General features: G+C 41.4%; 1 protein-coding gene across 18 annotated transcripts in view; it reads left to right on the top strand.

Moving 5' to 3' along the window:
* Positions 1-27,342, top strand: part of LOC307195169 (uncharacterized protein) — a 665,726-nt gene that overhangs the window by 606,177 nt on the left and 32,207 nt on the right. For all 18 annotated transcript variants that reach the window (XM_079939118.1, XM_079939117.1, XM_079939116.1 and 15 more), the window contains one exon: positions 2,988-3,071. In XM_079939118.1, coding sequence (XP_079795244.1) covers positions 2,988-3,071 — 84 coding nt within the window. The remainder of the gene's footprint in view (positions 1-2,987; positions 3,072-27,342) is intronic.

The following is a 27,342-nucleotide window of genomic DNA, read 5'->3' as shown; positions in this document are numbered from 1 at the left end:
GAGGCCTTTTGGGAATTCAGTCTGAGACTCCTGAGGAGTTCCCCCTCAGCCAGTTTGGAGGAGCCTATGCGGTCGACAAGACTTATATTGCAAACAAATTAGTTTTGATGTGGCTGTGTTTGGTGGAGATGAGGGTAATTTTAGCACAATATTATGTTTCAGTGGATGTTAAATTCTAGTTCTGTTAATTGAGGTCTGCATTTATGAAAGTTATTGTGTTAGCCATACTTTTGCCCTGATGCTCTGGATGGAAAGAAAATTATCTAGTGACATCGTCACAGAGTATAGCTGATAGGGAAACCACTGTCCTAAACTGCCGGCCCTGGCCAGGCCCAATAGTAGCCACTTGCATGAGTTAACTCACAACAGGTGGTCCTCATAAGGAATGTGGAACTAACAAGCTACCACCAACTGGAAGAATTGGGGAAAGGTTAAAAGGAGAGAGGAGACGCCAGTCCATATGTCCTACCAACATCCCAGAATCCTCCTCTCTGGAATCCATCTTGGCTGAGTGATGCGTATGCCACCAGGAAGGACCCTGAGTCACAATGATTGTGCAGAGACAACCTGGAAACTAACCCAATTCTCATAAAACCTGAGACTGCGAGCCATGTAGCAGAGTAGTTCTCCTGGGTTCCCTTACCCCCCTGCTCTCCACCCAGGTGCCCCTTCCCAATAAGGTCTCTTGCTTCGTCAGCACGTGTGTCTCCTTGGACAATTCATTTCCGAATGTTAGACAAGAGCTCACTCTCGGACCCTGGAAGGGGTCACCTTTCCTGCAGTATAACTACTCATGAAATGTGACACTGCTTGCTTTAAGTCTGCTGCTAAAAACAGATGTACAATGCTTGTGTGACAGTTGGGTATAAGGGATAAAATGTATAGCCTATAAAGTGTTTCCCCATTAACGTACCTTGAGCCTGTTCAGGAGATCTGATACGTTTTCCCCCACCGTGAATGACTAGGCAAATATAAAGGAGGCCTAGCACCAAGGGACATGATCTGAACCTGGTGTAGGAGCCAGCACCCCAGCATTGAGGGATGGATATTTTGATCATCAATACTTTCTATTGAAAGTTTTACAGTCAAAAAGGGAAATGATGGAAAAATCTGTACACATTGAGGTATGGGGAAGTCATTCTGGCTTATATTCAATACATGGTTTAACTTCAATTTTACTGACCAGAGCAGCCTGTTTTGTGGTCGTTCAGACAGGCGTTGTGCATCTGCTTTGGCCATTGAGGAGGAGAATGCATTTGAAAGTCAAAATGGAGTCACTGTGGTTCAGACATGCAAGGTAAAACTAGGTGGCCATTGTATACATGGTTTTGGACATGTTATTGTATTACTGAAAACCTAAGTTTTCTGAACTGTATTGCAAACCAGGACAAAAACCACAGGCGGGGGCTCCCCTGGTGGCGCAGTGGTTGAGAGTCAGCCTGCCGATGCAGGGGACGCGGGTTCGTGCCCCGGTCCGGGAAGATCCCACATGCCGCGGAGTGGCTGGGCCCATGAGCCATGGCCGCTGAGCCTGCGCGTCCGGAGCCTGTGCTCCACAACGGGAGAGGCCACAGCAGTGAGAGACCCGCGTACTGCCAAAAAAAAAAAAAAAAAAAACCCATAGGCCGCTGTGGCATTATCTCTGAATGCAGTTACTGCTTGTATTTTGCTTAACTGTCATGATCTCCCCTGTGCTGGACCTGTTAGATGTCCCACATTTCATCCCTAGCCCAAGAGGAGGAAATCTATTTGAAAACTGAGCAGCAACAGTGGCCTCACTGCAAAATGAGTCGAATTGCTGGGCCTACAGCCAGATACCATTGTCATCCTCTGGACTTCCATGAAAAATTGACCTGGCTACTGTGACTATGTGGGGACTACTGACCATGGGGGACAAAGACTCACCGTCTTCCTGGCCCACATGTCAATATATCAGAAGGACCCCCGTTGGTAAACATGACTGTACAGCTGACGGCCCATGAGCCCCTTGGGCTATGCTATGTGGGTGGTATAGGCTGGCTTCTGGACACACAGGTCCAACTAGTGGGATTAACTGTGCTTTGTTTGGAAAGACCTACCAGGTCCACCTCTGATGGCACTCAACATGGGGTGGCAGACCTATGCTGTGACTGCTGACTCCTGGCTAGGCCACCAGAATGTTCCTTTTAAAGCTGGGCCTTCCCCTCCCCATGCAGGTGGCTCTGGGTTTGTGAAAACCGGGGGTGGCCTTGCCTTCCTTATAACTGGACGGGACACTGCTGCTGTTGACTCCCTTTCCTTTGACCCGGTAAGCACTTGGCTCCAAAACTCGCCCACATCCTGGCAAACGACTGTTCTGAGCGTACTAGGTATCTTACTGTTGATGCTCTCTGGCTGCTGCTGTCTGTAGTGTATTTGTGGTGTCTGGTTGCAGTGCCCCTACAAAACTGACCCCAGGGATATTGTGGAAGAGGGGTGGGCCAAGATCATTAGGGTCGGTCGTGCAGGGTGTGTGAGGGTGGAGTTCATGGTCAGGCCCCACAAGGTGGCTGTTCTCTTTTCTTTTTTCTTTTTTTTTTTTTTTTGCGGTACGCGGGCCTCTCACTGTTGTGGCCTCTCCCGTTGTGGAGCACAGGCTCCGGACGCGCAGGCTCAGCGGCCATGGCTCACGGGCCCAGCCGCTCCACGGCATGTGGGATCTTCCCGGACCGGGGCACGAACCCGTGTACCCTACATCGGCAGGCGGACTCTCAACCACTGCGCCACCAGAGAAGCCCAAGATGGCTGTTCTCTTGCTCTCTGTACACCCCCTGCCCGACCAATGCCTGCTTCACTGATACCCTAGGCACATGACTGACCTTCCTACCCACTTGTCCCAGGCCCCAGCTGGTGATTGTTCTAATCCAAGGGGCTGGTGAGGGTGTGCCCCTCTACTGGTTTCCCTGGTAACTAATGAGCCCACCTGACATCAATTCCCCTATAACTGGTAATTTCTCCTTCCCCTCCAGAACCAAGACTGTCACCTTGTCTTGCTTGCCTTCCGGTAAGAAAACCACAGAGTTAAAGGACCATTCTCATCACAGCATATTAAGGTAATATCCTATCAATATGACTATCACTCTTGATGTTAACCTTGAACTCCTGGCTGAGGTAGTATTTGTCATGTTTCTCCATTGTTACATACTCTTTTTTCCCCCTTTTCCACACTATACTCTTTGGAAGGAAGTGACTATATGCAGCTCACACTAAGGAATGGGGAATTTTGTTCCACCTCCGTGAATGGTATTATATAAATTATTGGAATTCCTGTGGATGGGAGATGTATCTGTTCTACTGATTTATTTATTCGATCACTCGTGTATATCAATGTGGGCTCATGGATATTTATTTTACATTTTGGACTATTATCCAATTCAAGTTTATTTGTTGTTCAGGTGTTCCAGCTTTGGCCATTGGGAGCTCTTTCAGTTAATTCCTGTATCCCTTTGACATAACATCATTGAGGGTTTTTGGCTTGTTTGACTGGTTTTGTTTTTTAGGGTTTTTTTAGCACTACAAGATGCTCCAAGTGTATCTTATGTATCCACTGACCCAGTCCTCCAGGAGGTCATTTCTCTAAGGGTCCCTACTTCCTTTTACTGAGAATTGTATTAGAATCCAAGATCTGTGTCCCAGTTGTGCTCATTGCGACTGGAGTGTCAGTACCACTAGGCCCTCTCAGCTGACAGAGCAAGGAAATATATATGTGTGTGTAGTGATACTGTATACACGCATATCTATAAGTATTTATATTAAGCTAAACATGCGTTCATGCTAACACGCTCAACTCTAATCTCTTACCACGTGGGTCATTCTAGACTCCTCCCCTTGCTTGTCCGTAACTCCCCCTCCAACAGTAAGAAACCTGGCCCCTAACATCTGCCATCCTTTATACTCTCTTGATGACTGTAACTTCTTAATAAGTCTTGAAATCAGAGAATGCGTTGTGGTTCTTCAATATTTTGTTGAGCCTTCTAGATCCTTTGCCTTTCCATATAAATGTTAGACACTATGCTGATATCAGATTTTGATAGTGATTGGATTGAATAAACAGATTAATTTGGGAAGAAGTTTCATCATAAGACTATTGAGTCTTTCAGTGCAGGAACATGGAATATCTCTCCATTTATTTAGATATTTGATTTCTTCCATCAATATTTTAGATTTCTGCATATAATTTTGTACATGCTGTTACATTTACACCTAAGTACTTCATTTTTGGTGCTATTGTAAATATTTTTTAATTTCAAATTTCAATTATTCATTGCTGGTATACAGGAAAGCAACTGAGTTTTGTATTGATGTGTATGTTGTGATCTTGCTATATTTGCTTATTAGTTCCAGGAGTGTTTTTCTGCAGATTCAGTGGAGATTTCTGTACAGTCATGTCATCATCAAAGAGTTTTATTTCTTCCTTTCCAATCTTTTCTTGCTTTATTGCACTAGCTAGAACTTTCAGTATGATGCCGAACAGAAGTGGTAAGAGAATCTCTGCCTTTTTCCCAGTCTAGTGGGGAAGTATCCAGTCTCCTATCATGAGCTACCATGTTAGGTGTAGGTTTTGTGTAGACATCCTTTATCAAGTTGAGGAAGTTCCCCTCTATTCCAGAGTATTGAGAATTTTTATCATGAATGGATGTTGGATTGTGTCAAATGCTTTTCAGCATCTTCTTTTTCTTCTTTTGCCCACTTATGTGTTGGCTTACACAGGTAGATTTTTCAAATGTTATGCTAGCTTTAGATACCTGGAATAAATCCCACGTGTTCCTAGTGTATAATTCTTTTAATACATTGTTAGATTCTATTTACTGATGTTTTGTTGAAGTTTTTGCATCTATGTTCATGGAAGATACTGATCTGCTTTTTTTCTTTCCTTGTAATATTATCTGCTTTACATGTTAAGGTAATTCTGTTTTCAGAGAATAAATTAGGAAGTATTCCCTCTGCTTGTATCTTTTTGGAGGAGATTACAGAGAATAGGTATTGTTTCTTCCTTAAATACTTGGTGGAATCATCAGTGAAAACATCTGGGTCTGGTAATTATTTTTAGAAGGTTTTAAAATATTATTTCAATTTTAATAAGCATAGAGTTATTCAGGTTATCTATTTCTCTTTGTATGAATTTTAGTAGTTTGTATCTTTCAAGGAACTGGTTCATTTTTTCTACATTATCAAATTTGTACAAATAGAGATTTTTGTAGTATTTCCTTATTATCATTAGTGTTGTTCCCTTTTTCATTTCTGGTATTGGTAATTTCTGTCTTCTCTCATTTTTTTCTTGGTTGGCTTGATTAGAAGTTTATCAACTTTGTTGATTTTTTCAAAGAACCATATTTTTAAAAGCAATGTTCTCTGTTGGTTTCCTTTTTTCAATTTCATTGATTTCTGCTCTAATTTGCATTACTTCTTGCTTTTTCCTGCTACCTAAAGCTTAAATTGCTATTCTTTCTCTAATTTTCTAAAGTGAAATCTAGGTTGTTCGTTTCAGATCTTTCTTATTTTCTAATATAAGCATTTAATGCTATAAACTTCCTTCTATACACTACTTTTGCTGCATCTCTCTAATGTTCATGTTGTGTTTTCATTTATATTTGGTTCAAAATATTTTAAAAATTTGGGGGGGGACTTCATTTTTGACTCATAGGCTCTTTAGAAGTATGTTATTAAATTTCCAAATATTTGTGGATTTTCTAGCTCTCTCTCTATAATTTATTTCCTCTGTGGTTTGAGAACATGCTTTGTTATGTTCTTTCAAATTTGCTAAGATGTGTTTTAATGGCCTGGAATTTGGTATATTTTGGATAATATTGCATGTAATCTTGAGAAAAATGTATATTCTGTTATTGAATGAAGTACTCCGTACATGTCAATTAGATCAAGTTGATTGATAATGCTGTTTAAGTCATCTGTATCCTTAGTGATTTGCTGCCTCCTTGATCTATCAAATAGTGAAAGGGGTGTTGAAATCGCCATTGAGAATGGATTTGTCTATTTCCCCATTTAGTTCTATCAGTTTTTGCCTCGTGTGTGTTCATGCTCTTGTGTTAGGTGCATACACAATTAGGGTTACTATGTCTTCTTAGAGAATTGTCTCTTTATCATCCTGTAATGCTTCTATTTATCTCTGAGTCTTTTCCTTGTCCTGAAGTCCTTTTTGTCTGAAATCAATACTGCTTTCTTTTTGTTAGTATTAGTATGATGTAGCTTTTTCTATTCCCTTACTCTTAAACTATTAAAATATTTGTATTTTAAGTAGGCTTAACCTAAATGTGAAAAGAATTTGAAAAAGAATAGATACATGTATATCTATACCTGAATCACTTTGCTCTACACCGGAAACTAACACAACATTGTTAATCAACTATACTCCAGTATAAAATAAAAATTAAAAAATAATAAAGTGGGCTTTTACAGACAACATGAACTGGGTCATTTTTACTTTTAAAACCACTCTAACAGGGATGAAGTGAGAGAGTAGCATTGACATATATACACTACCAAATGCAAAATAGATAGCCAGTGGGAAGCAGCTGCATAGCACAGGGAGATCAGCTTGGTGCTTTGTGACCACTTAGAGGGGTGGGATAGGGAGGGTGGGAGGGAGACGCAAGAGGGAAGGGATATGGGGATATATGTATGCATATAGCTGATTCACTTGGTTATACAGCAGAAACTAACACAACATTGTAAAGCAATTATACTCCAATAGAGATGTAAAAAAACCCACCAAAACCACTAACAACCTCTGTTTTTCAATTGGTTTATTTAGACTATGCACATTTTATGTGAATTTTAATTGGATTAATACCTACCATATTTGAAATTCTTTTTTATTCATTGCATTTATTTTCCCCCTTTCTCTCTGACTTCTCTAGTTTTAATTGATCAATTTATATCATTCTATCTCCTATCTTAGCATATTGATTATATTAAAAATTCACTGATTGCCCTGCAATTTACAATTTACATTTTTATCTACTTTAAGTCCAATTTCCAGTAATACTATGCTCAAAACAAGTATACTCCAATAAAATTTAATTTTAAAAAAGCAACTATACTCCAATAAAAATTAATTTAAAAAAACAAACAAAAACAAACAATACTTTACTCTTACCAAGTAGTTTAGGTACTTATAAAAAATTATTCTTAGTTTCTCCCTGCTTCCCCTGTGACATTGATATCACTCATTTCACTCATTTATAATCACCTAATACATTGTTATTATTATTCTTAAAAGTATCTTTTAGATCAAATAAGAATTAGAAAAAAAAGATTTTATTTTACCTTTATATGTTCCTTCTTCAGTGCTTTCCTTTCTTTATGTAGATCCAAGTTTCTGACCTTTATCATTTTCCTTCTCTCTGAAGAAATTCTCTTAATATTTCCTGAAGAGTAGGTTGGCTGGTGATGAATTCCAGTTTTGTGGTTTTTTGTAAATTTTTAATTCACTTTCAGAGGATAATTTTGATAGATACAGAATTTTAGGTTTGGGGTTTTTTTTTGTTTTTTTTTTCAATGCTAACTCACTCTTTTCTTGATTTCCTGTTCTCTGATGAGAGGTCCACTATAATTCTTATCCTTGTTCCTCTTAAGTAAATGTTTTTCCCCCCTTTTCTTTTTATGATTTTTCTTCTTCTTTTTTAATTTCCTGTGGTTGGAATATGACATACCTAAATGTAATGATCAGAGCTGAAGGAAGGAATATAGAGTCTCTCATTTGAAGAGTAGGTCATCTGTAGAATAAATACTTGAGGAGAGATGGATTTATGGAAACTACATTGTACAATTCTTGCGGGTGTCACTCATGCGAAATGCTATAGGATTGATGTGTCCTGGACTTGTGGCAAATCTGGGGAGATATGACTCTTTTTCCCCAGAAATAGGAGTGAGGAAGAAAAGCAAAGAGAGTGGAAAGATCGTGAGCTGTCTAGTAGGATAGGCTCCCATTGAATCTCAGCCTGATTCTTCTATGTGTGTATCCTTGGGAGAGTTATTTCACCTCTGAAAACTGTGTCTCATTGTCTGGAAGATAATACTCAATACCCATGTTTATTTTGAAGATCATAATACCATATAGACATACTGGAAATAAAGCAGCTGACACATAGTATTGATTAAAAAATTAGGTTTCTCTCCCCCCTGCCTCTTCATTCAATTCTTCCTCTTTCTCTCCTTCTTCCTCTTCATCTTTTCCCTCTCCTCCTCCTTCCCCCTCCCCCTTTTTTCCTCTTCCTGCTCCTTCTTTTCCTTATCCTCCTGTTCTTTCTTCTCCTGTAACCTAAAGCACTGAATCTTCTTATCTGGGCTTTTGTTTTTGTTTTTGTTTTTGTTTTTTTGCGGTACGTGGGCCTCTCACTGTTGTGGCCTCTCCCGCTGCGGAGCACAGGCTCCGGACGCGCAGGCTCAGCAGCCATGGCTCACGGGCACAGCCGCTCCGTGGCATATGGGATCTTCCCGGACCGGGGCACGAACCCACGTCCCTTGCATCGGCAGGCGGACTCTCAACCACTGCGCCACCAGGGAAGCCCCAATCTTATCTGGGTTTTAACCAGAGAGATATTGTGTAGAATAGAAAGAGATCCCATGTGGCCAGACTATGCAGTTACCATATAAGGGATAGGTAGGGTAAAAGCAAAGGAAAGAAATTAGCCAGATATTTACAACTTGTGCCTGGATTGGAGGGCGGGAGTGTAGTTGTCTCAAGGCAGCGGGTGGATTGGAACAGGCTTGGCAAATAATCTGACAAGGCATAAATAGATTTTTGAAGTTTGTCAACATGTCTGGGATTACACTCTTTAGATCTTACTGACTTATTGTTATTCACTCTGGGAGTTCCAGCTTGCTTCCAAAGAGAAGGGACACAGATTTGAGCCAAAGTGCTGGAAATGGGATCAGGGCAGCGTCCTTCTATGTCCCAGACAGGTGGTGTTGGCATTATAGTAAAAAATGATACAACTCTAAGAAGCAGGTGAATCTCAGGGTGGCAGAGTCAGAACTACTTAGTAACCTAAAGATTACTCTGTTTCTGGTAGGTTTAGGAGACTGTGTTTGGTTTTATAATGAGTGATCCCCTACGGGAAGCAGGAACATGACCTTGACTCCAAGTCTAAATTCTGGATCTGCAAATGGCACTTGTATCCTTCTGAAATCACAGATATGGAAAAAATTTGAGAGCTTCCTCTAGGGTTGAGACTTGCAAACAAACATCTTTAGAGAACGACGGGCATGTTTTCTTTGTCTCTAACGCACTTGCTCAATTCTTATTATGCTTTAATGATATCATTTTACAGAACATTTTTGTCTCACACTTGCTCTCAGCCTTACCTGTATATTAGCATACCCTGAGAGACTTTAAAAAAATACCAGTGCTTAAGCTGATTTAATTTTTCTGAGGCATTGGTAATTGTTTAAAATTAATTTTTATTGGAGTATAGTTGCTTTACAATGTCGTGTTAGTTTCTTGCTGTACAGCAAAGTGAATCAGTCATATGTACACATATATCCCCTCATTTTTAGATTTCCTTCCCATTTAGGTCACCACAGAGCATTGAGTAGAGTTCCCTGTGCTATACAGCAGGTTCTCATTAGTTATCTATTTTATTCATATTAGTGTATATATGTCAATCCCAATCTCTCAGTTCATCCCACTCCCCCTTTCCCCCTTGGTAACCATAAGGCAGTGGTAATTTTTTAAAGCTCCCAGTTGAATCAATATACACCTAGGGTTGTAAACTACTGCCTTACACACTTAGAAACGTTGGAATTTTAGCCCATTGTCTCTTGGTTTGCCCTTTTTGGCAATGAAGGACATCTGGCCTCTGGCATCCTAGAACAGTTCTCCAAATGTTTGAAGGTGAATCCACCCCTCAGGCACTTCCCTGAGCTAAATCAACCAGTGCCTTCACCTCACGTCTTAGAAGCCTTTCTATCCTTTTCATTATTTTTGTAAGTCTCATGAGGAATTCTTGCAACTTTAAATCTCTTGGAAGGCAAAAGACAAAAGTTTAGGAATAAAATAGGCTTTACTGTAATTATAGTGGTAAGATTTATTACCAATTCACACCATTATTCCCTGGTCAAAACATTCTTAGAGTGTATCAATAGTTTCTATTTTTGAAGTAGTTATTGTCTATTGGTGTCTGATATAATTCAGTTTTTCCCAAAACTTAGGTTAGAGATTTTCCTAGTATTTTGAAGCCTTCTGTTGAGAAGAGACGACTTATACATTTCATTAAATTTGGGGGGATAAGAGAAGGCACTGTTGAGCAATAACTCTCAAGGAAAGAGTCTATGGAAAGCCCATTTCTATCTTATTATAGCAGCGTTTAGGTGTACTGGATTCCTGCTTTAAATTCTGCCTGAAGCTTGTCAAATGGAAGTGAAAGCTAGGCGGGAAAAGTATCTTAAATTTCAACTATTGAGCAAAGAGTAAAATTTCCCCCAAAGCAATGAACCATTTAATTTCTACCAATGTCATCTGAGGGAAAAAATATCAATAGAAGAAACTTAGAAACCAGAATATGCACTCAGGCTTCAGAGACTCCAAAACTTCTGGTTCAGGGAAATCAGAAAAGAAATCTTCTCAATACAGCCTTGATTGAATTTTTGGCCTTAATTTACGAATTAAACTTAATTTGACAGAAGATTGGCAAGGACACATAGCTCTGTTGGGAACTCAAAATCTGCTCCAAAATCAGCGTAGCACTATGTAAACTGGACAAGCCCTGTACTATGAAAGGGTAAAGAGACTTATTCTAAAATAAAGAGTGGGTGATATTTTAAGATGCCACATAAATGCCAGTTAAAACTTACTATATGGTAGGTTTTAGGCAAGAGATCAAATAAGAATTCCTACCTACTTAGAAATAAATTTTGTTTATTTTTTAGATCAGCCCTAAAATCGAACGTTCAGAGACTGGGTGGTGAGACAAAGTAGATCGAAGAATCACAGTAATATTTTTCACAGTTAATTTTAAAATAACTAATTACAAAGAAATGCTACTGAGCACATAATAAGAAAACGTTTTAAATTAGTCCATATCTATTTCTGTCGAGGAAATTTTAGCTGGGCCCTTTGAGGCAGATTGAACTGGAAGAGGATTTTATTTAATGTGGGGTCTGGGTTGCATGGGGGAAGGCATACAAACTGATTTTTATGACCTATAAAATTAAGTTGTAAAAGTTACTGAGAGTATTGACTGAACAGATGGTATATATATTTTTTTCTTGCGATACGCACGCCTCCCACTCTTGTGGCCTCTCCCGTTGCGGAGCACAGGCTCCGGACGCGCAGGCTCAGCGGCCATGGCTCACGGGCCCAGCCGCTCCGTGGCATGTGGGATCTTCCCGGACCGGGGCATGAACCCGCGTCCCCTGCATCGGCAGGCGGACTCTCAACCACTGCGCCACCAGGGAAGCCCCGAACAGATAGTATTTTGAGGGTCATCTAAGATTAATTATCATGTCAGTAACCTGCCATTTGAATTAAAAAAAAAAGAATTGTTAATCTTAATATTGGCGATTAAAGAGTCAAAAAAGTATCATCTACCTAGAATGCTCTCCATTGTGTGATGTCAGACTGGTGCTGATGTCAAACCTACTGGTTTAGATTCCCTGGGATGAAAAGTTTCAGTAGACACTCAGGAAGTTATTCTTGGTCCTCTTCTCTGAGAACAGTCTCCCATCCGTAATGGTTGGTCCACAGGGACCATAGTTCTCTCACATCACCCTGATTGTCTGGCAACATCAGGTTGGCCCTGACTCCCCTTGGTTAGTCATATTACCTCAGGAATGTGAACCGAGGGACAGAGCCTGGGCCTTGGATGCTGAGTCCCCTTAATGGCAGTGCTCTAGGGAAAGACCCACAAACTCTTGATGCTACGAGCCCTAGATCCAGTTTCATCCTTTCTTAAGAGTTGCTTCTTCAATATTTAAAAAATTTTTCTTACCATAAATTTCCTTTTAATAGTGAAGATTTCTCATGCTGTATCTATTATTTAAAAAAAATTCTTTACTAAGTAAGCAATCATGACCTTAGAGCTTAGGCAAGGCTTCAAAGAGTCAGCTAGTTAGTTCAGCTCCTTCATTGCATATGAAGAAACTGACTTTAAGTTTTTGAGTTAATTCTAACATCTACAAGAAGTAGAGATGAGGGATGAGAGCTTGGGTGTTACTTTTGCTGAGTGTTCCATTCTAGTTCCTGTGTTTTACCCAGGTTACAACAAAGACTTATGGACACAGCACAGCCTCTTGGTCCACATATTATGATTCCTTCTCCTCATGCTAAATTTCTCACTTTTCATATTTCTTAATTTTTTTATTGCTTTCACTTTATGACTGAAGCAAAAGAACCAAGGAGTTTCACAAACACTCTATCTAGAAAAAACCCAAAATTAAGTCTCATAGATTATTATTTGTAAATAAAATGTATTTGGATAGGGAGAATTCAAAATTATAAATTAATTCAAAATTATTTAATTACATCTTTAGCGTGTACCAGACACTATTCTAGTGTCTAGGGGATACAGTGGTGAATACAGATAAATCTCTGTCCTCTTGGAGTTTCTATTCTAGTAGAGGAAAAGACAATTACAAAATGTAGATAAAATATACACTCTACTACATTGGAGTGAATACCAGGAAGTAAAATACAGCAGGAAGGGAGATAGGCACGTGTGGTGTGGTATGGCAGTTACAGAGAGGGTGGCCTCACTTAGAAGATGACTTTCCAATAAATCCTCAGAGAAATAAAGTAACGAGCTATGCAAATACCAGGAGACAAGCAAACCAGAAAGAGAGAATAGCATATGCAAAGGCCCTGAGGCAACACCATATCTGGTTTTTGCCAGAGACATGGCTGGTGCAGAGTGAATAAAGGGGAAAATCATAGGAGATGAGGTTAGAAAGGTAAAGGAGTCTAGGAGACACAGGTCACATAGTGCCTTATATTCTACTGACTTTGTCTGTTACCCTGATGCAAAACCATTGTGGGGACTGAGGAGAGGAGAGATGTATTTTTACCTGCCTCCCTGTGGCTGCTGAAGTCAGAAGCAGGGAGACAAGCTAGGGAACTTGCAATATTCCAGAAGAAAGATAATGATGGCAGCAGAGCAGTGAGAAGTAGGAAGATTCTGGGTGTATTTGAAAGATGGAGCTGACAGGATTTATTGATGAATTAGGTGCAGAGTATGTGAGACAAAGAGGAGTTAAGGAGACCTCCAGTGTTTCCACCCAAACAACTCAAAAATAGAATGGCCATTTACCAACAACCCCCCTAAGATTGAAACAGATTCCATAGGCAATGTAAAATGTAAAAATAAGACTGTGATGTAGGGTGCCAGGGATTAAGAATATTCCAGGAAAGAGTTTCTTTAGTGTCTATCATGTGCTCAGACATCACTGAGTGTGTACTGTAAACCTGTGTCTGAATGTGGGTATGTTTTTACCCCAGATTCTCAGAGACATTATAACCATCTACAACTACTCATCAGGACATCCTTAACCATCTTTCCAGACAAGGTGAATTGCATGCTTGTGACTCAGACACAGTGCCACTGCCCATTTTTTCCTATCCAAAGCCTTGGTTTATGAGTGAAACTGATTGTTCAAATGTTAAATTTCTTGTGGCCGGGACTGAATTTGAATTTTTAAATGAAGTCCTAAGCACAGTCTTGTTACAAGTGCGTCTTGGGTGATTAATCATTGTATTTAGGACGAAAGTTTATTCTTTATTGTTATTTTGCCAAATATAGCAGAAAAGCATTTGATTAATAGATAACAGAAAACATAAGGAAGCAGAGAAGTTGATTTAAATTCAACATGTTCTCATTTTTGTGCCAACTTCAAGTACGTCTGTGAAAGTGAAAATTTTCTTCCCAAGTTAAACTAATTTCAGATGAGAGATTTGTTTTCCTCTACCCCAATAATGGACCATCTGCTCAATGGCCTTGGCTTTCTGTAAGCCCAAAAGAGCACAGTACCACCCATTAAGAGAGAAGGAAGAAGTATTTCTCTCTTGTTTAGAAAAACATTGCCCACTTCCAATAAATGTGAGCCATTCTTTCTTTCTGCTTCCAATAACTCTTAAAACCAATTGGTCAGTTTTTGCAGAATGAAGCCATCTTCATGGCTGTACGTTCATTTTTGGTGTTGGAATGCGAGCAGGACCCAACTTTTCCAATTTTCTAACAAAAAAAATGTGTTCCTTTCACTGAAAAAATAAGGAAGACTTTTCTTTTTGTACTGTTGTTTGGAAAGAGCAACACTTTCCCATCTGAGTTTCTTCTAACTAGATTCAAGAATCATCATACTCATTAATTATTTACTCAATCCTTCCCTCCTTCCTTCCGTAAGCACTTATTAAACATCTACTAAGTGCCAGGCATTTGCTGGATACTGACAATAAAAGATGAATAAATCAAGGTCCACCTTTAAGCAATTTACAGTAAAAAACCAGAAGCAACTAAATACAAAATAAGTGACACCAGTATTTCTCAGCAGGGATAATCTCCCTCTGAACTTGCTGCTTCCACTCCTGTCCCCCTCCAGTCTCTTCTCTACATAGCGGCTAGAGTAATCTTTTAGATGGTGTAATTCTCATGTCCAAAAACTTCCTATGGCCTCTCATCACACTTAAATTCTGAAGTCCTTGGTAAGGTCACAGTATGACTTGGCTCAACCATCTCTCTGAATGCCTCCCCCACCATCATGGTGCTCAGGACACATTGACCTACTTACTCTTCTTAGAGCTCCCAAACATGTTCCTGCCTCAGGGCCTTTGCATGTGTTTCTACATGCAAAGTATCCCTTCAAGTATCTGCTCAAATGCCATCTCCTCAGCATCCTTCCTTTATTATCCCATTCCTTTGTATATAACGAGGAAATCAGGGAAGGACTCTAATGATGTTACACCACTTTATTTTTTTTTTTTTTTTTTTTTTTTTTGCGATACGCGGGCCTCTCACTGCTGTGGCCTCTCCCGTTGCGGAGCACAGGCTCCGGACGCACAGCCTCAGCGGCCACAGCTCACAGGCCCAGCCGCTCCACGGCATGTGGGATCTTCCCAGACCGGGGCACGAACCCATGTCCCTTGCATCGGCAGGCGGACTCTCAACCACTGCGCCACCAGGGAAGCCCTACACCACTTTATTTTAAAGACCATTTATCACCACTTGACAACATATTTATTTCTTTATGGCATAAACCATGTTCCAGATTTTAAGTGTCATGCAGGAAGGAATTTTCTTTCTGTTTTGTTTATATTTACATTCCCATACTTTAGAGATAGGCCTGACATAGAGGAAGTACTCAACTAATACTAGTTAAGTGATATCACAAGTTATGGAAGCACAGATGGGTAAGTGGATTGAGTGGCAAGCTAGGGAATTCAGCGGATAATTCACTGAAGTAGCATGTGAATAGGGTATAAAAGGTGAGCAGAGATTTGATTGATGGGGAAGGAAAGAAAGGGAATGTCATGAACAATATATGCATACAAAGCAGGTACCCAATAATGTGATGAATTAAATTAACTCAGAGCATGGTGTGCTTGGGGGCAATTGTGTATCCAGAAGATACAGATATGGCATTCATTACTGTTAGAGAAGTGACTTAGAACAGTGGAGTTTCTTTGAGGTTAAGCATCAGGGAGAACCAAGAGAGATTCTAACTCCGGATAATGCCTTGCTTTAAAACAATCTGTCCTTTCCCCTAACCTTCTTATTGATGACAAGTATCTCCATGAAGAATTTGCATTCATCTCTAATGAGTTTATGGTAATTAGTGGTTTTAAGGAATAAGCCTTCTGCCATTCTATTACTAAAATTATCTATAAGCAGACAGGTGTACTCTCTGCTCCTACAGGCTTGAAATTACATCCTCTTTATCTTTCCTTCCCTCCTAGCTCTAAGCACAGTGCCTGACACATGGTTAGGAGCTCAGTAGATAATGACTAGAGCAGAAGTTTAACATTTTTTATTTCAAATATAAATATTTTAAATGAATCAGGAACACTATTTTGAGCATCTCTACGGCATTTTTGTAAAAGGAATAGCCATCTTCGTTTATCCATCTGAATTATCAATTGCCGTGAGTATTTAAAACGGGGCTGTTTCTGACTGGTCAGAATGTCTGTTCATCATGTTTGCAATGGCTTTGGCCCCAGGAGAGGGGCCATCTCCTCTGAGAGGGACATTCTGTTCTCAAGAGCTTTAGGAGTCCTCAGCACCACTACTTTGGTACAAGTCACCCCACCTTTTTCTAACAACTTAGATTTACAAGTTTGTGTTGTAAATATTGGTTCTGCCACCCACCTGCATATGGCGTTCCCCAGGGATGGGAATAGTTATTCATTCTTAACTCTGTGTCAAGCATCTAATGGAATGTCTTTCATTTATTCAATTAACACAAAAGTTAGGCACTGTTCACTGTGTTTTATATGGGGCATAAGACAATGAACCAAAAACCAAAACCCCTTACCTCCAGTGTCTTATATTCTAATGGGAATAGATAGGAAATAAAACATAAATAAATAACATATGTGGTGTGTGAGAAGTCGATAAATGTTAAGAACACGGAAGCAGGGAAGAAAGTTGGTGATGTGGTCAGGAGGAAGCTTGCAAGTTAACATAGGATGGTCTGAGCGACCTCAGAGAGAAAACAGCATTTGTGAACAGACCTCAAGAATGTGAGGTTGTATGTTTACCTTTAGCCATTTTCAGTTGCCTGGGTACAGATGGATATTTAGGAAGAGAAATCTCCAGATATGGAAAGCCACAAGTAGAGAAGACTCGAGGTGAGGGTGTGCCTGGAATGTTCTTGAACAATAAGGAGGGCTGCAGCAGAAGAAGTGTGGAGGAGAAGGAAAGGAAATAGGTCCGAGAGACAGTGGGTGTTCAGAAAGTAGAGCATCTTGTGGGTGACGCAAGGATTCTGGCTCTTATTAGAGTCTGTCTGGGTCACCGGAGGATTTTGAGCAGAGGAGTGACATTATTTGACTTTACAGGATTACTCTGACTTCTGTGTTGAGGATCAAGTGTAGGTGGGTGAGGCAGGACTGAGAGCAGTAAGTGCTCATGGGGTGCTGATCAAGCCAGATCTCCACCAGAGATGGGAGGCGGCTTGTGCACGTGAGCAGGCTTCGTTACGGGCTCCTGAGTTCCAGAACTCTCTTTTTTTTTTTTTTTTTTTTTTGCGTTACTCGGGCCTCTCACTGTTGTGGCCTCTCCCGTTGCGGAGCACAGGCTCCGGACGCGCAGGCTCAGCGGCCATGGCTCACGGGCCCAGCTGCTCCGCGGCATGTGGGATCTTCCCGGACCGGGGCACAAACCCGTGTCCCCAGCATCAGCAGGCAGACTCTCAACCACTGCGCCACCAGGGGAGCCCCAGAACTCTCTTAACTGTAGTCTCTGGACACTGAGCTGCCTGCCCTTTCAGATCGCCAGGACCTCTAACCTATCCTGAGCTTTCTCTCCTGAAAGCTGAATCCTGGAAAGTTTTACCTCACACGTCTAAGACATCTTTATTTTTTTTTGACAGGAAAGTAGGATTTATTGGTGGGCATGAGTAAGGAGGGGACAGCGCCAAGGCTCTCACGAGCTCAGGGCCAGCCATGTGTCCAGAGGGTCATGATTAGGGATGTATCCGACCCCACAGCCATCGGGGATGAACTGCTTTTCTCCCACCATGTTTTCAAACTCGTCTGCATTAAACTTAGTAAATCCCCACTTCTTGGAGATGTGGATCTTCTGGCGGCCAGAGAACTTGAACTTGGCCCTGCGGAGGGCCTCAATCACATGCTCCTTGTTCTGCAGCTTGGGGCGGATGGACATTATGACTTGGCCAATGTGGACCCTGGCCACTGTGCCCTGGGGCTTTCCAAAGGCACCGCGCATACCTGTCTGGAGCCTAGATTAGGGACAGCATGTCAGTCCTGAATGTCCACTGGAAAGGGCTGTCTCGAAGGTCCCTTCGGGCAAACCATACAGGCAATAGGCTGCGTACACTACACCCAGGAGGCTGCTCTTTGCAGACATTGCACACCGGGCCCTCACGGGGAAAAGAGCGCAGTCAACTTAATTGGCTGCAAACATCTAAGACATTTTTTACTTTACATTTGTTTCCTTTGAGTGTGGGCAAGGCACATTGGATTAGCAAATTAAAATGTACTAATTGTACATTATCTCTCCTAAGCAAAACAGATGGTTGTGTTATTAAAAAAAAAAAAGAACGATTTTTTTTGTGTGTGAATGAAGAAGCGTCTGAACATAACCTAATGCCAAGGTTGGGCCTTATCTAAAGTTGTGAAACTGTCGACATTTACCTGGAGCTCCTGTTCCCTCTTTTTTCTGGCTCATCCCTTCTGCAGTTCGTCTCCTGGCTGCTCAGGGCTCGCACGCCTGGATATCTCCACCTTCCTCACTCTTACGTAAATCCACACGTTACAGCCCCCTCTTTACATCTTGTGCTCTGCTAGGTGCCTAAGAGTTAAGATCATTTTCTCATGAGATACGGCTAAAGGAAAATGACTACATTACCGCTCTCAAGCGATGTCATTCCTTAATCTAGTTAAAATGACTAGTATATGTTTGAACAGGTTGGTCGCAGGTAGTTTTGATTTAGAAAACTTGTTGACACCTTTCAAATCACCTAGAAAGGAGACACCCGCTCGGACCAAATGAATGACCATTAGCATCCCTGGGTATACTGTGCAACCTAGGATATTTTTTTAAAATGTAGGGTTTGTTATTATTCAGGTATGAGGAGGCCAACAGATCAGAGGATTATTGTTCTTGAAAAGACAGATCGTTAAAGTCACAGATGCCAAGAGGAGAGGGGGGCGTACCATCCCATGAGGGGCCACGTGTGGAAGCCGCGGGGTTAGATAAGAGGCTGACGGAGCAGGGAACGCAAGGGCTAGCACAATAGCCTTTCCTGTGGTTTCCATAGCACAGTGTGGGCAAGCAGTGTAAGCATGTTCAGGATTGGTTAGTCTGGATCATTTCAGCAGGCTCTGGGGTCTAGGGACTGTCCCTAGTTATCTGGCACCTGGCCCTGGAGTGATTCGGGCAGGTGGAGGGTACCCAGAATGTAAGAGGTCTGTGAAAGCCCCTACAGGAGAGTTGGGGTATGGGTTTTGGATTGGATGGTTTGCCTATGAAAGCTGTGCTCTCAGCCCAGTAGTTCCTTACCCTTAGGAATTGGCCAGCCCTGGCAGGGACAGTCTCTCCAGGATCAGCAAGGGCCCAGATGTCGGAAATTCAGAGACGTGGTAAATATAGACATTGATGCGTATGTCCTGCCTTCAGAAGATTTCATGTCTCCTGGGCATAATGACACACATCCGAGAACTCTCAACAGAAGAAAACATAAAGTGGACCTTCCCTGAGTGTGAACCGTGATAAGCAAGGCAGATGTACTGATGAGGTTTTATGTATTTATTTTTGGCCGTACCGCACGGCTTGTGGGATCTCAGTTCCCCGACCAGGGATCGAACCCGGGTCCCTTGCAGTGATAGCGTGGAGTCCTAACCACTGGATCGCCAGGCAATTCCCCTGATGAGGTTTTAAATTTCCTCTAAATTTCACTACAAGAGAGATTTTTCAGATTATCATTATACTATTTTGGAAGCTGCCAGGCTGTAAACCTCTCTACTTGGAATAAAATCCTTCAAAGGATCTTTTACCTACTCCTGATGGTAGACAAACAGTCTTGTCCACAATAGAAGTCTAAGCAGTTTCTAACTCACACTTGCACCTAAAAGTCATGTGTCCTCTAAAAATCTCTTCATATAGAAAAAATCATGGCAGATAATACTTCAATTACACTAAAGTGTTCGGTAAAAATGTGGCAGAAGACCACACTGCAACTGCATTTTAACTCCTCCCCCTTGCTGTTTGCCGAGTAGCTTGTTATTTCTCTGAACAATATCCAGGCAGCTTCAAGAGAAAATCCATTAAGGCCCCTAAATTTGCATTTGTATAGCAGTTTTCTCAATACTTTAACACAGTATGGAGGAAAACATTATGACAGCTGCCGTGCACCCCTAAAGAAACACTGTGTTGGAAAGTAAGAGAGGTCTGTGGAGGATTTGGATTCACTTGAAAAAAGCAGCTGTGGGACCTGCCAAATTGCTGCTAGCTATCGCAGACACGACGCTCATTAAGAAGCCCCACTGGCTCACGATTTATTGATTAGAGACCAAACATCCTGGAAGACTCATAAATTACTCTTTAAATGGGCTTTTAAACATCCCTCCTACATCCCACCAATGGATTATGCTTCAGATACATTTGCAACTGCCTTAATCTATGGGAAAATTTATCCGTTCTTCCTATCTCATTACTTAGATTGTTATATAAAAAGATTATGCAGCTGGAATATATTTAAACAACAGAGTTTTTGTTAACAAGATATTATCAGTCCTATTAAATTCTAAAAACGATTTTCAGAGAGATGTTATTTCAAATCTAGGTTTTAATATTTGAGTGATTTGCTAAAATGCTTTCTGGATATAGGGGTTAGGGCATTCACACGGATCAAGCTACAGATATTTTTATTCTAAAATAGGCTTTTTTTAATTTGGAGGAGGAAAAAAAAATCAAAGTATCAGAATTTTCTCTACCTCCCCAGATACGAAGGATATGTAATAGTTTCTGCAAAAGCTTGAATCCAAAAAATTGTCAGCATTCTGTGCATGAGGTATGAGAATTAAAGAAACCAACCTCTGGTTTCCAAACAGTTTAGAAAATTGAAACTAAAATGATTCCGTGCTAGCAGTAAGCTGGACATAAGTAGAAAACTAAAACAAAATAAAGAACAGATGGGCAAACAACATCATGTAAACAACAAACAACGGTAATTTTTAAAACTATGAAGTTAAAAAATAGCTGGATATGGGCTTCCCTGGTGGCACAGTGGTTAGGAGTCCGCCTGCCAAAGCGGGGGACACAGGTTCGATCCCTGGTGAGGGAAGATCCCACATGCCGCAGAGCAACTATGCCCATGTGCCACAACTACTGAGCCTGCACGCTAGAGCCCGTGCTCCACAACAAGAGAAGCCCACGCACCACAACAAAGAGTAGCCCCCGCTCACTGCAACTAGAGAACGACCACACGCAGTGATGAAGACCCAATGCAGCCAAAAATAAATACATAAATACATTTATTAAAAAAAAAAGAATTTCCTTCCTTTAAAAAAAAAATAGCTGGACATAGACTTACGTAGGTAGAACAACTGAAAAACGGGAAGACGATAAAGCTGTAAAAGCATCTTCTAAGTGTCAGTCATTTATTCAAAGACAGACCCTCATTCAGAACAATACTATTGATGGCCTTTGTCGTGTTAGACATTGAAGAAACAATGGCAATCTAGCCAATGTTTTCTTCATCATGGAATGTAAAGACTATTTTGAGAAAACAAAGATAAGATACAACAAAAGGACGGCATGAGTGAACATTAAGTATGAAATACTTTGGGAGCATATAACTGGTCCAGAGGACCAAGGATGAAGACTTGTTTCCTGAGGCAATAGCACTAAACAGAGATGTAGATGAGGCACTGGCATTAGAGACTGAGTGATGCCATGAGATAGAGGTGGTGGTGGTAGTAGTGGATGTATTGGTTGGTTGGGGAAGTGACTACAGATAAAGGACACAACAGCAGAACAGAAGCTCTGAGGTGAGGAAAAGGATAGCAAGTCTTCAGAACTGAATGCCAGTCAGCACTTCCAGAGAACAGTATGACGATCTGATGAGCAAAAGGCTAGACCATGTAGAACCTTAAAGCTCTCAGTCAGGAATTCCAACTTACACTAAGAGAAATGAGAAGCCATTGGTGGGTTTTAATGAAGAGGTTTAAAATCTATACTTAAAACTACATAAATCACCTAAAGAACCATGTTGGCAGTAGCATGGAGTCTGGCTTGTAAGGCAGTGATAAATGGGGGATAACTAGGTATGAGGCTATTTCATTAAATTATGTAAGAGATGATGGGGTTTTTTTGGACTAGGCTATTGGAAGTAGGGTCCAGGACTAGAGAAACGTAGAGGAAGTGAAAAACCATAGCACCTGGACATTGGCAGCATGTGAGTAATAGGAAACTGGAAGAATCAGGAAAGATTCTTAAGTTTTTAAATTGAGCAAACATACAGTTGTTGGAGGATTTATTGAGGTAGGAAACACTGGAGGAAGAATAATTTATGGAAGAGTTCATGAGTTCTGTTTTGCACATGTTGAACTTGAAGTGTTATACAAATAGCCCTGTGTCATGACTTGCAAGCTGTTAGCTATGTGTAGTATAAAAGGTGCAGTCAGAAAAGAGGTCTGGGCTTCTGTCAGTCAGCATGGGCTGGATTATGTCACAGCAAAATTTCAGGAAATTAGAACAAGGTTTTTTTTTGTTTTTTTTTTTGCGGTACGCGGGGCTCTCACTGTTGTGGCCTCTCCCGTTGCGGAGCACAGGCTCCGGACGCGCAGGCTCAGCGGCCATGGCTCACGGGCCCAGCCGCTCCGCGGCATGTGGGATCTTCCCGGACCGGGGCACGAACCCGTGTCCCCTGCATCGGCAGGCGGACCCTCAACCACTGCGCCACCAGGGAAGCCCAGAACAAGTTTTATTTCTTGCTTTTGCTACATGTCCATGGTAGGTCAAGAAGGGAGTTCTTCAGCTCATTTAGACACCCAGGCTGATCGAAGCCTTACTTTGTTATGGCGCTGCCACCTCTATTGAGGGCTTCAGCGTTGACCGTGGCAAGGCAAGAGAGTACATAGAAGGCATATCAGCTCAAGTATATCCTGTCCCGGTGACAAGTGACATGACACTTGTCACTTCCATTTACGTCACATCAGCCAAGGCAAGTTATATGACCTCTGCTGCAGTTGCCACTTGTTTTCTAGGAAGAGGAAGAGATCCATAAAGGTTTTTGTGAGTGCTAGTAATGGCTACCACAGAATTGATGATGTCATTTTAGGTGATCCCAACATATGGCCCATGTAGTGAATACTTACCATGTGTGATGCCCCAATATTTCCCTAAATTTTGGTAACTCCTCGTATTATTAATCTATCTTCACAGGACAGAGGACAGAATATTTATATTCCAGACCCGCTTGCAGTTTTAGATGCAGGCATGCGACTTAGATTTTTCCAGTCATTTGAACCCGCTTGAGATTTACATTAGAAAATTAGAATTGTGAAGAGGTGACTATGAAAGGAAGAATACACACTGTAGCACACGTGGTGACAGAGACTTTGGTTCTTTCTGGGTGTGGAGGAAAGGAAGGGGGAGTGCCGCATCAGGCCTCCAATCCTCAGGGCAATCAGCCCCAAGTGGCACGGCCATGGTCTCTTTTCCAGAGGCGCCCATTTGGTGCAGTGTCATTGCTCCTGGATGGGTAGCTTCAGAATCTGATCCTCTGACTCTTCCCTAATTTACATTAGCTCATAAGTTCCCTTTAAAAATCCATTTTCTCTTTCAATAAATCAGAATATTTTATAATATTTGCAATTACAAGCTTGACCAATATGGTATTTGATTCCAGGAAAGGCAACAAGCCCTCAAAGAAATGGAAATCAGGGCTTCCCTGGTGGCGCAGTGGTTGAGTGTCTGCCTGCCGATGCAGGGGACACGGGTTCGTGCCCCGGTCCGGGAGAATCCCACATGCCGCGGAGCAGCTGGGCCCGTGAGCCATGGCCGCTGAGCCTGCGCGTCCGGAGCCTGTGCTCCACGATGGGAGAGGCCACAACAGTGAGAGGCCTGCGTACTGCAAAAAAAAAAAAAAAAAAAGAAATGGAAATCAGTGAGTGGGTTATTTAACCTGGTTGAGCTTTCGGGTATTGAAGATCTAGCTAGTCCAGAACTGGGAACTCTGGTGGTTAATGGCAGAGCAAGTAAAAAAGTTACTTAAATCATCCTCTACAATGAAATGGCTATTGAAGACAAGACTTTGGAAAAACACGTAGCTGTTGATAAAGAATGAGTAGGGAGGATGAAGGACTACAAGGAAGAGAAGGAAGACTGCCTGCTTCTAGCTGTACTGGGGAGCTGTACTGGGGAGCTTAGGGACAGAAAATGATAAGATCAAAGTTTTAAATTCTTGGCTCAAGGCAGACGTTAAGAGAATCAGGGACTTGCTGTGTCTGTCAAAAGTATTTGTTGCAGCAGCAAGATTGACATAGTTAAGAATAAAACATCAGGCCTGGTGCTCTGGGTTGCTGAAATTCAGATTAGCTTGAATTCACCTCTTTGTCAGACTTCTTAGTAATAGCATGGTGAATGGAAAAGATCTGGACACTAGAATCAAAAAGAAGGCATTTGGGAGAACCCTAAAGGAAGAGAAATACCCAGACATTTTGTTGAGTTTTGGACACCAACTCTGAGTTTATACTACTGGCTGAGCCACTTCTGTAATTCACTAAAAATGCTGGGTTTATTGGGGGGTCAGGTGATTAATGGATGTCTCAGTCAGCTTGTCTACTATAACAAAATACCACAGCTGGGTGGCTTAAACAACAACTGTGAGATATTTTTCTCACAGTTCTGGAGGCTGGGATATTCAAGACCAAGATGCCAGTAGAGTCAGCCCACCTTCAAGACTCATCTAAACATAATTACCTCCCAAAGGCTCCGCCTCCCAATACTGTCACATTGGGGTTTAGGGCTCCAACATAGTAATTTGGGGAGGGACACAAATATTCAGTCCATAGCAAGGGAGGTTGGGCACGAATATATTTCAAAGTAGGCCCTGTGGGTTTGCAAACATCCTGTTGCTATTTCCCTAGTTCCTTGTGATAGTTGGAATAAATATAATCAGTAACTGGAATGATTTGCAGACTGGATTCATAACTCATGGAGCAAACTCTATTATGGCTGGCTAAGTAGAAGTTCCTGGACCTATTCTTTGCCTTTAAATTTAAATTTTAAGATTAAAAACTAAAGTGTTATCATATCTCAGGTGGAATTATAGGGATTTATATTCCCACCAAAGTAGTAGTTGACACTAGACTTTCCTACATTTAATTAGGTATTAATTCTAATTTCAACTGCTGTTTTAGATTCAGTCTTACTTCATCAGGGAAATTTTAAAAAACAGTCTTGGAATAGCACTTGGAATGCAGCTATTGATATGGTAAATACCATTTCCTATCCTAATAACTAGAGAACAGCAGCAACAGTTTGCTTTCACCTGGTACAAACAGCAGGACCTCTTTACTATCTTGCCTTCAGAACTGCATTGCATCTATGCCTCTGTACCGTAATTTATTCTAGGGGGACCTTGATCTTCTCACAATGTCGGGGCACCAACCAAGTTCACTGTATTGACAACATCACGAGGAAAGGAATTTGAAAGCAAGTACTCTAGATTTTGGGTGGACCAGTTTTGTATGCATGCTAAAGTTTGGGTAATAAATACCATGGAAATACAGAGGTCTGCCACCTTAGAAAAGCTTCTGATTATCCTGTGGTATAGGACATGGTACGATGTACTATTTGAAGTGAAAGGCAAGTTGCTGTACCTTGCCCCGTAATTCTCTAAAAAAGAAGTACAGTGAATTTCTGTGGATATTGGAGAAAATTATCACCACATTTGTGTTGGCTGCTTGATTGATTTGCCAAGGGACTCCAAGGATGCCATTTTTTAAGGGAGTCTCAGCAAGAGAAGGCTTTTTAGTTGGACCACACGCCATGAAAGCAACCCTCCAATGGGCCCTATGACAACCAATCTGATTGTGCCCGAAGTGTCTGTGGCAGAGGAGGTGTTGGTATAAAGCCTGTGTCAAGTCTTAATAGGAGAATCATAGTATAGGTACCCAAGGTTTTGAAGCAAAATTGCAACCTCTTTGCCAGTAACTCTTTCCTTTTGATTAACAGTTTTTGGTTTTCTGGTAGAAACAAGATCATGATAGGCACTGAACAGCTAGCAATAGAGCACCAAATGACCTGATCTTATATTCATAAATTTGGTGTTATCTAAATAGGCCAAGCTCTAGAACTGATTACGCCCAGCAATAACCCATCAATTAGAAATCATTTATACATGTTTGGCCTCAAGCAGGTCCTGAAGGACAAATAAGTTGCAGAAACACATTTGTCAATCAAAAATAAAAGAAGCTGGAAATTGAAGTGTGGCCGAGATGGCAGAGTAGGGTGTCCCTGACCTTACCCCCTCCCATGGGCACACCAAAATTACAACTATTTACAGAGCAACTATCTACGAGAATGACCTGGCGACTAGCAGAAAAGATTTTCCACAACTAAAGATACAAAGAAGGAACCACAACAAGATGGGTAGGAGAGGTGGAGATGTGGTATAATCAAGACCCACAGCCCCAGGGAAGGATAATGGTAGGATAATCACAATTGCAGAGGTTCTCCCCAAGGAGTGAGGGGTTTGAGCTCCCCAGCATGGGGGGCCTGCACCAGGAAGATGAGTCCTCAGAATGTCTGGCTTTGAAGGCCAGAGGGACTTGCATACCGGAGAGCAAATCCCTATCAAAATACCAATGGCATTTTTCACAGAACTAGAAAAAAAAATTAAGTCAGTTATTCTTTTATTTTAAAAAGGGCATCAAATGTAGCCACAAAAAGACAAGTAAAAAATAAACAAAACTGGACAGTAAAGTGATAAACAGCTTTTAATCAATATACTATATAATACAGCATAATTATTGCAATAGGGAAGGGGGTTCAGGGTAAATGAAACTCAACTTCAATTTTTACAAACGTGACTGGGCAGCAGAATGAGGGAGTGAGGTGGGGGCCTGGAGGAGGCTTGAGCAGAGCCAGGGAAGTGAAGAAATTGCAAAGGGTTGGTCAATATAAATGCATTGAGGCCAGCTGTGTCTGTCAGCGGGCAATGTTTGAAGTTAGGATTCTTTCCCACCACAGAGACCTGGAGACAGAGGCACTGTCCTTCCTAATGATGATTACGTTTCAAAGGAATGAACTTTCAGGACCTTGAGAAGACATTCCTGAGTTAAAGGAGATACCTGTATATCTCAAAGGAGTAGGGGAAGGATTCACAGTTGTAAGCTCTTTTTAGCAAATGCTCTAAGAAAGTCAGAGGCCTACCTGATGAGGTATCGGCTAGAACACACAGTATATGCTTTGAGCAGCCTTGAGTTTTCTTCCATCCTCGGGGGTTAGGAGCCTAGTTCACTTGGCACCACATGGTGGCACTAATCAGAACTGGACAGCTATCACATTAAACCCATTCAGAGGTGGCCATAAAGACAGTAGAAAAGGAATATCCTCTCAAAATACAGAAGTTCGAGTGTTCAAGTTCATATTCTGTGTTCTGCTTAGAGAGAGAGATGGCTGAAGGCTG

Source organism: Stenella coeruleoalba (genome assembly GCF_951394435.1).
Source record: "Stenella coeruleoalba genome assembly, chromosome: 12".
Classification (NCBI taxonomy): domain Eukaryota; kingdom Metazoa; phylum Chordata; class Mammalia; order Artiodactyla; family Delphinidae; genus Stenella; species Stenella coeruleoalba.
Note: the sequence above shows the minus strand (reverse complement) of the source record. Positions and strands in the feature narration are given on the sequence as shown.